Source organism: Cebus imitator, unplaced genomic scaffold (genome assembly GCF_001604975.1).
Source record: "Cebus imitator isolate Cc_AM_T3 unplaced genomic scaffold, Cebus_imitator-1.0 Scaffold147, whole genome shotgun sequence".
Taxonomy (NCBI): Eukaryota; Metazoa; Chordata; class Mammalia; order Primates; family Cebidae; genus Cebus; species Cebus imitator.
Window position 1 is genome coordinate 4,604,313 of NW_016107462.1, and position 10,000 is coordinate 4,614,312.

At 40.4% G+C, this 10,000-nt stretch overlaps 1 protein-coding gene across 14 annotated transcripts in view; it reads right to left on the reverse strand.

Annotated features, from left to right (window-relative positions):
• Positions 1-10,000, reverse strand: part of FOXP1 (forkhead box P1) — a 349,307-nt gene that overhangs the window by 31,568 nt on the left and 307,739 nt on the right. For all 14 annotated transcript variants that reach the window (XM_017542802.2, XM_017542805.2, XM_017542803.2 and 11 more), the window contains one exon: positions 8,933-9,020. In XM_017542802.2, coding sequence (XP_017398291.1) covers positions 8,933-9,020 — 88 coding nt within the window. The remainder of the gene's footprint in view (positions 1-8,932; positions 9,021-10,000) is intronic.

Below are 10,000 nucleotides of genomic sequence, written 5' to 3' on the forward strand. Positions count from 1 at the left end.
TGGGCAAATATTTTCTACCCTTTGGCTGAAATAGGTCATCTCCTCTTCGATTAGCCATGGCCTCAAATTAGGTTTGAGATAGTCTGGGCTGCGGAAGATCAGAATATGTGTATTGCACCCAAGCCACTGATAACTGCCAAAGGCTAGGAGCTCCATTCAGCATCCTCAAAGATACAAACTGAGATTAAACTCATTCTTTTAACAGAGAAAAGGGAACATGGTTTGGGGTTCATTTAACATCACCATTTTCTATGTTGTCAGAAGGACTAATCATTTTAAGGCCAATTTGGTGGTTCTCACTCATGAGAAACAAAACTCTGCTGAAATAAATGAAAGGCTTTGTATGTGTAAAAATGCCAGAATTCTTGAGGACAGATGAGAAGAAAGGGTGAAGACACTCCTTTGATTTAAAGAGGGTACTGCGGCTATTTCAAGTCCCTTAGTCCTATTCTGTTTTATAATTGGGGAAACTGAGGTTTGCAAGGTAAACATATCTGACGTCAGTGAACTGGGAAGAGGGAGAAGTAAGACTAGGTTCTCAGTTATATGATGCTTTGTCTGAGTTTCCCACACTAGTGTGATTCTAAAAATCACCTGGAACAATAACTGAAATTACAAGTGTTAGTCTCTCTCTCAGCTGTCATGCTGAACAACTGCTCCCAGAGTTGGGTGGGATTTTAAATTATGAAAAGTAATGTCTTTTCATAGAACCTCCATGGAAGGGGGGACATGGAGTTTTAACAGGCCCCTAAATGAATGGATGAGTTCAGATTATCCCACACAATGATGATCTCCAATTTAACTGACTAGGGTCTCACCTAAATGTGCTGGAGCCAACACTCCAATGGTGAGACCTGGAAGTAGGTATTTTTAAATAAGGACCCGAAGTGTCCAAGTTAAATCAAGTTAAGTGGGAGACACTACTCTCTGCCATGGATAGAGAAGGCCTTAAAACTTAACAGGTTTCCTCAGTAGTTTATTATGCAATGATGATCCAGATTAACCCGATTTAGGCAGAGCATATTCAGTTACTTAGGTAGGGTATATCCAATAACACAGGTCTCTAAAGTACATATGATCAAAAGAAGAAAACAAGGGGGAGAAAAAGCAGTGACTAGAAGGAGCAGAACTCAAATTACTCTACCAAACTGAGCATTTACCAGTTACTTCTGATCTGCCTTGTCAAACTATGGCTTCAGAACTTAGTACCAGTGAAAAACTTTTAAATGATTTCTTTCACACCAACTACAGCATTCAGGTGGTGGGCAATATATGGCTCATTTCACCCCAATCGAAGAATTTCCCTACTTTTATTGTACTCTGTCACCATCTTAACATTCCTTACATGTTATTATTAAAGACTCTCTTGACATTTAAAGCAGACGCACACTAATACTCAGTCATAGTCTAGGAATTCTAATGCTCCCAGAGTAAGGCAGGATTTTAAATTATGAAAAGTAAGTGTCATGGTTTTCACAGAAGGACATGGAATTGAGAAACCCAGAGACGCTCTCTTCTTTTTCTTGGCTCCAGTCACAAAGCAGTGGCAATATGGAACTACCATGCTGTTAGGCCCTCTCTTTCCCCCGACATGCTCTGGGCTTGTGGAGGGAGCATCAGGAGACTCTGGGAAGCCGCTGCTATAGGAATTGTCCTGAGTATTGCCTCGAATAGGGTTAGACAGGGCCAAAGGGGGATACATTACAGATAATAAATTTGCTAAAGTCTAGGAAGCTGGTGTGAGATTACAAATAGCACCACTAATGGTACAGTAATCACATGTAAAGTTTGTACGGTAATTGATTTGTGTTAGGATTAATGTCTCCCTCTGCTACTGAAACTTGTGCACTTTTCTCCCTGCTGACATTTTCTTAGAGCTTACAATTCCTGGTGTAGATGATTTGGGAGATGTGGAAGTGATCCCGGAGTCACCAGACTCCAGCCTTGCTGTGTGGCCATGGATTGCCCAGGACAGAGCTTCACAAGGCAGATGGGCACGGCCCCCAAAGCCAGGTTTTAAAACTAGCTCCTGCATAGAGCCACAGTGATCCTCTGGGTGGAAGCGTAAGGCAGGATCCCACAATCAAAGGACTACAGGCTACAAAGGCTGGGCTAGCCTCCTGGGCTCTGCCCTTTTTCGCCACTGGCTTTCAACATGTTAATTGGACCTCCTAAACCTCAGTTTCTTCATTTGGAAGGGGGCCCAGAAAATTATTTCTTTGACTCTAAGAGACCAGTAATTTTTAAACCACCATGGATATCTTCTCAAAGAACGAGAAGAAACACAACATTAGACACATGCGTCAAATGTTAAGACATACAATGATTTCCTGTATTACATTTTTCTTTTAAAAACAGTCTATGGGCTGGGCACAGTGGCTCACCCCTATAATCCCGGCACTTTAGGAGGCCGAGGCAGGCAGATCACTTGAGCTCAGGAATTTGAGATCATCCTGGCCAACACGGTGAAGCCTGTCTCTACTAAAAATACAAAGATTAGCAGGGCATGGGGGTGCATGCCTGTAGTCCCAGCTACTTGGGAGGCCGAGGCAGAATTGCTTGAACCCGGGAGGCGGAGGGTGCACTGAGCCGAGATCATGTCATTGCACTCCAGCCTGGGTGACAGAGCGAGACTTCGTCTCAAAAACAACAAAAAACCAACAACAAAAAACCAACATGACTCTTAGAATCAAGGAAATAGGGTGGTGTCTACTCACAGAAGGACTGTGAGGATTCCAAGAAATTGAGGACATAAGGCACCTAGGACAGTTCCCTGGCACACAGCAGGGGCTCAACAGCTGGCCAGTCAAATGGTTTTCAAGCCAGATGAAATAATTACAAGCAGAAAGATGGGGCATTCAATATGCCCTAGCTAGTGGAATAGGGTGACCATCTCCTCCCAGCTTGCCCAGGACTTTTCCAGTTTTGAAACTGAAAATCCCAACTCCCAGGAATCCCTTCAGTCCAAGGAAGTAAACTGGGACAGTTGGTCACCCTATTTCGTGTTAAACAGACAGATGAATTTTAAGAGCAATATATTCTTCCCACTATCCTTTCTTCCTCATCCTACAATCTAGGCAACGTCTTCCTTGGCTCCCTTGGCCTGGAATGTCCTTGCCAACGACCCTTTCCACTGTCACCTCCCCCAATGCCTCCCCTTGCTTTTAGAAACTCTACCTGGAAGGGAAGTTAACAGCATCCTGGTCTTAGCCTACTAGGTTGTGTATTACAGGAAGAGGCCACACCACCTTACTTATCTGTATCCGGTGCTCTATGTAACAGGTGTTTAAGAAGTCGTGACTGAATGGAATAAAATCATTAAAGAATAAAAGGCTCACACACCTCCACCCCATCTCCTGCCGGGCAGATCACCCTTGGTTTGCTTGATTCCTTTTTCCCTTGTCTACTTTCAATAGTCCTTTTAAAGGACCTATAGGATGAGGGGTTGTAGGAAGCGTGTCCTGAACCTGCCCCCATGACACAAGCTGAAAACATCAGTATATCTTCATCAGAGAAAAAATACAGCAATTTAGCAATGTCACATGGTCATAGAACAATTCAAAACGAATATATGTAGTCAGAAATATGTATCTGTACCACTGTCTCGGCTTCCTAAGTGAAGTCAATTCTGTCAGATGTTTTCCTTGCTGTCTATGAAATCAGATGGTTTCTCCTTTTCCCCAAATGGTATTACAGTCCAGCCACTGCAACTCTTTGTGACATCTCATCTTTAGCTTAGAGACTGGAATAGTTCATATGAATGTCCCACCTATGAGGACCCAAGTAATCTGGATTCATATGAATTTAAATCCCTAGGCCCACATCCGGTAGACAGTGGGTGCCCAATATCGTGGAAGCTTCAAGTGTTTCCTTACAATCTTGGCCATGGCGTTTCTCAGTGGGCAGTTCTTATCCTCAGCATCTTTCTAGTTCCTGTGTCTCTGTCTCTCTGTTGTAGTGGGGGTGGAGGGAAGGCTGCACATTTCATAACCTATATAAGATTATGTATACTGATTATGGGAACTTTTCTCCCCTCCAATTCTAACTCATATCCTCATCTCTATATCCTTCCAGAAGAATCTGTCAAAAAAGAACAGGTAAAATCTTATTACATTCCCTGACTTCAAAAAGCCATGTATGCCATTGGTCCAGATGATTTTTGTGGTGTCTGTCTCACTCTTAGGTATCTACGTGTATAGTATGAGGATCTCACACACTTTTCAGGGTTTACACTTTTAGGCCCCAGGTAACAGCTGGGGTCCACTGGTAAAATGTTTAAAAATGTTAACTGTCTTTGCAATAATGAAATGCAGTAAGAAATGTCTGAAAAGGCTCAGAAGGTCCACTGAGATGTCTTCTTGACTCTTCTCTCAATGAGACCAGTAGAAGGTTGCAACAAGAGAATGAAATTACCCAAGCCTTCTCTGTTAAACATGCTGTGCATAAGCATTCTACCGCTGAGAAAACATCCACCATATATTTTACATCTTTCAACAAAAATCTAACAAATATAGGTGTACCTTACCATTTGTAATTGAAATTTCTATTAAAACTTTGGTTTTGTAAATCAAGTCCTATTTCAAATACACAGGAACAGGACAGCTCTCATGCACAGTGCTGATTAGATAGTCTAAGTCAATCTTCATAACCCATTGTCTTTATTTCTGCCCGGCTGCCTGAAATCACCAGTTCAGCCTTAAAGGCTTTTGAATTTAATTCAAATGTAGTATTGGACAGATAGCTCTATGAAGGGGAACATCTCTAGACACTATCCCCTATGGCTAACAGTAGTTAGTTATTTTTGAAAAATTGCATCATTTTTCTTTAGGGAAGTTTGACTGGTAGATCAGAGACAGAAGGACCTTCCATTTTGGGTAAGAGAAAAGGTTTCCGGGGCTTTGATTCAAGGGGGCTGTCTAGGTACAGAGGACAGCTCTTACGTGACCTTCACCAGCTTTGGTTGCTTCTACTGCTACTGTGCCCTCTGAATTCTCCTTTGGAATCCTTTTTTGATGATCCACTAGGTTAGATACCATGAGCCTCCATTGATGTATATGGTAAGATCCAATCTGAGCTTACTGGGTTTGTTTGTACTATGGGGGCACATGTGTGGTCTACCCTCTACCAGTTGTGAACACTTAAGTACCATGCCGCAAAGGGACGTCTTGAGAGTCTGGGTAGCAGGGGAGATTCTGCCTCCTCCACTCTAACACAGCAAGCATCGCCCCCTGGGAATTGATAAAAATGAAACTGCTCTTTCTTGTAGTGCTAAGTGGTACAAATGTTTTTCAAATTCACGTTAATCAATGATAATTTTATGACATACTTTGAGAGATACTTGGAGGTTCAAGTTTTTCCTGGACTAATAAATGCTTTAAGAAAAGCAAAGCAGCCCTTGGGTCAGTCATGTGCAGCGCATCTCCTCTAAAGGAGGTAACATATCAGTCTGTGGCTGAGAGAACAAGGGAGGGATGATGCCAACAGGAAACAGAAATAGGCTATTTGAGGACAAGCACATCTCTTTAAAGTATTCCTGCTGCTGGAGGGACCCGATTGCCCTAATAACTCAGATTCTATAGGCACAATGGCTGGTAGTTAAGTTAGAAAGTATGTTTCTAGACACTGGTGCAATAAGTGGCAAATGGAATAGCACAAACCTAGCAATGCTGAGCTGCAGAGAAAGGGGGGAGCCTATAAAGAATAGATTCCTTCGAGTATAACTGTACTGTGTCCGAAATGCCCCCTTATGTGCTAGGGTCTGCAGCTCAAAAGACTCTCAATCAAATCCTTGAGTTAAGGCTTCTCTTAACTCTATCTCAGGGCAAGGGTTCTTTAAATACTAAAAACTGCTAACATTTTCTTATCTACTGCATCTGATTGAATGATAATTAATGGATACAAGCTGCTTTGGCCTGGCCCCTTTCTAGCATTGAAACTCTCTTTTGAGTAAATTTCTAGTGTTCTCAAGAACTTGTTAGTATCAGCTAGCACTGCCCCATGAATGGACAGTCTCACTAGAAAATTATTTTGTAGTCTATTCTTCCTTCTAGAGTATAAGGGCTTGGAGGGCAGCTTTATCCGTTTTAATCACTGTACTTTGCAGTAGCTCCAGCAAGATTCCTACTGTCTGACAGGTTCTAAGTAATGCTTGCTAAATGAGTAAGTGGATAGATGAATGGATGGGTGGGTGGATGAATGAATGGAAGAGTGAAAAATGAATATTCCTTGTTCATGGAAACATGACCTCCAAAAGTGGCAGGTCCTTGTTATATGAAAATGCTAGTAGGGAAACTTGATCCACGTGGAGACTAGACTGGTTTTATACACCCTGGCTAAGAAGGAAGAGAGAAAAAGGGGTGAGCAGAACTTTAGGCAGCCAGAACCTAAGGGGACAAGTTGCTAATATTGTAATACAAATAGTTTTTCTGATCCTCTTGACCAGGAGTGTTTGGCAAACTTCTGGAAGAGCCAGATCATAAACATTTTCAGCTTTGCAGGCCATGTAGATTCACTTTCAATTACTTGGCTCTCCTATCGTAGTGCAAAAGCAGCCACAGGTAATAAGTAAATGAGTGGGCATGGGTATGGCTGTGTTTTGATATAATTTTATGTATAGACACTGAAATTGGAACTTCCTAGCATTTTCACCAGTCATGAAATAATGTTCTTTAGATTTTTCCCTTAACCATTTAAAGTATGAAAACATTCCTTAGCTTGTGAGATTTGGCCTGAGATCTGTAGGTTGCTAATCCCTGCTCTCAACAAGGTCTACCTCATCACTCTGACAATTCCCTCAAGCTTTGCAGAAACAGAACACATCAGAATTAGCCTGTCCCTTCCTCCATTACGGCAAATTCCCCAACAAAAACATTACAAGGAACATCACAGGTAATGACCATATTGTGCTAACTTCTGGCCAGGTCAACTTTGGTGTCCACCACAAGTTGAAAAACCTGCCTTCTGTTTGATTTAGGGCTGAAGGATAAAAGGAAATCTAGAAACAAATGAAATCTATAAATAATCAAAGAATCCTTATGTTTGTACTACTTCTCGGCCACACCCACCAAGAAAACAACATGAAAGCTGCCAGGAGATCAACACTTGACTTATTGATGATGGTCTAAATCTTTTCCTTCTCCTGACCTCTTTTTGTGGAAATAAATGCTCAGTTCTTGACTAATTAAACAATGGCCAAAAACACAAATCTGTAGTCTAGAACGGCTACCTGACAAGCCATGACAATTCTACTCAACAATTTATTTTAGCCCATCAAGAATTTAATGTTATCAAATAAATAAATGCAGGAGCTTGTATTACTTTATAAATACCACCCTCAACGTGTACAAATTCAGGTAGGAGTAGGCATGGAGTTTATTCTTTTGAGTCCAGTTTGTCAAGGGCTGTGTCTTAATCATAAAGGAACTGTCGGGGTGGGTTAAATCTATTACTTTTTTTTTTCTTCTCAATAAACATGTTAAAGATGTTTCCAAAGACTTGTTTTAAAATGCTGAGATTTTATGATGTGCCCTTTTCCTGTATAAATATCTTACTGTTCTAATAAGTTTATATCCCAAATTTGAATGGAAAAATATTAACTGGCTAAACAAAAATAAGTTTTGAGAAAAATCCTACTAAAAAAATGTAATTTGTCATATAAGATGATAACTAATTAAAAAAAAATCCTTTCTATCCTGAAAAGTCACAACAAAAAGTTTAAGTGTGTTTTGGCTGATTTTTCTCTGCAACTATTTGAAGCTGTAAATGACTTAACTCAGTAAAATTCCAAATGTAATTATCTTCTGTACTTAGCCTAGGGCTCTCCATATATCTCAGCATTGCTGTCTTGCATACAAAATAGGCTTTTCGATGGCTGGTAACAATATAATGTACAACATTGTTTTAATTTCCCCTAGCCGGCTAACCTCTTGCCTACACTAAACCAGCCAGAGGAAGAAGCCACTGTGAGTCATCAAGCACTCAAAAGCATTTTGGAACTCAGATGCATAAATGGGGTTTGCAGGGTCAGGCTTCTGCAATTGTACATTTTAATAATCTCCATTTCTGACCCAATTTTTACTTTTAGAAACTAATTTTCTATTAATTATACTGAGAATGGAATTATTGTTAAAATATGGTAGTTTATCAAGTTATACCCGGAAGTAGAACTCACATTAAAAAAAAGTCCCCTTCTCTCATAATTGTGATCCCCAGGAAAATCTGCAAAGTGTATTTTCTCTAGTCATAAAGCACATTCAACATAGCCTAATGGGTTTCTAAACACTAGATTATATATATATGAGAAACATATATATACATTCTATATTAATATATCTGATTCTGTGCATATGTGTTTAAGATGTGCATGGTGAACTCAATTATTCTTAGTGGTAGAGAGAAAAAAGGACAATGCAAAATGAGAAATAAACCCACATATAACTTCCATTGCAACTTTAGAAAACACGGCTTTGTGTGCACTGCCTTGCCCAGTCTTGGTCTTGCGCACTCTTTCTCTCTTCATTCACATTCATTTTCTCAATCTCTCTCTCCCCAGCTTGTCTTCCTAGCTCCAGTTTAATCATATGAGCAATGTCGAGGACTTACACCGACAACGGATAACCAGAAAATTCAAAGGAGAAGAGAGAAGAGAGGGAAAGTGAGAGAGAGATGGAAACATTAAAAGTGGTCACTGAGAGTTGGCTGCATACACACAGGTGCCCAGAATTTGGAGGCCTCTGAGCAGCAGTTCCAAAGAGTGAACTGAGGCTGAACCTGCCCAAAGAGGTAAAACAAAATAAAATAAAATAAAAAAGGACAATGACAGGTTTTGGACCTTCCATTCAATAATGAGTACACAGGAACTCATTACAGAACACTACAGAAATTTGGAATTTGAGGCATACTGAGGTAAGATTAAAAATAAATGTGGTTTTACCTGTAGCTCTAACTGCTGTACAACCTGCATTTGTACTCTACATTGGGCTGTACTTCTATCGTCCAGCGCATGCTCACTGTTGAGATGTCTGCAACAATACATAGAAAATCATTAAGTGAAATGGAGAAACAAAAAGGAAAATATAAGTTACCAGGATGTTTAAGCATAAACTAGGCAGCGGGTCTAGCTCCCAGGAGATTGTAGTCCAGGGGGTGGCCTGCCCTTTCCGTCCCCACCCTTTAATGCTGTCATTATGTATAATGTGGCACACACTGTTATCACCCAAATAAAAGTCTTCCAGGGAGAAGTTCTGCAGGGCATCTGGAGATAACCATTTACACATAAATAAGAAAGTTGAAGAAATGTAGCCAGGGTGTCATTTCAAGACCACCTCAATGGGCAGCCATCAGAGACAGGGCCTAGTAGATATTTCAGAGGAGTCTAATTTGTATGGGTTGAAACAGGGTTGTCTGACACAGGAAAACTGACTTCGTATAAGTGATGATACATCCATATATTGAAATGCATTCACGTGAATGTCAGAAATGGCAAAAGGTAGAAAAGCAACCTTAAACATGAGCCTACACATGCAAATTATGTACGAAATTTGGGTGGGTGGGGGGAATGCAGACAATTATTTAAAAGGAAAACTCTGCCTGTGTTCTTGATTGTTAATGGTCTGGATATCCAGTTTATGGATGATTCAGGCCACATGCTCAGTATGCCTGTCTTGTGGTCCTTTTACTATTTATTAGACTTTCCAACAGGGAAAAGGCTAACAAATTGAAATTTCAATCAGTTTTAGCATATGCAGGAGCTCTGGTAATCAGAGGGTTGAATCAAAGCCTAAAGTCTTGAAAATAAAAATTCATGTATCCACATTACTCAGTCCTTTCTTACTAGTGATGCAGCAGGCCTGATTCTGCATGGAGATATTTGCCTCAAATTCTATGAACAAGACTGCCATGATACTTAGGTCACATTACTATTTGGATTTAAGATAAAAATAGTCTAATACTTCAATAACAACAACAACAACAACAACAACAAGAATAGCTGATTTTTAAG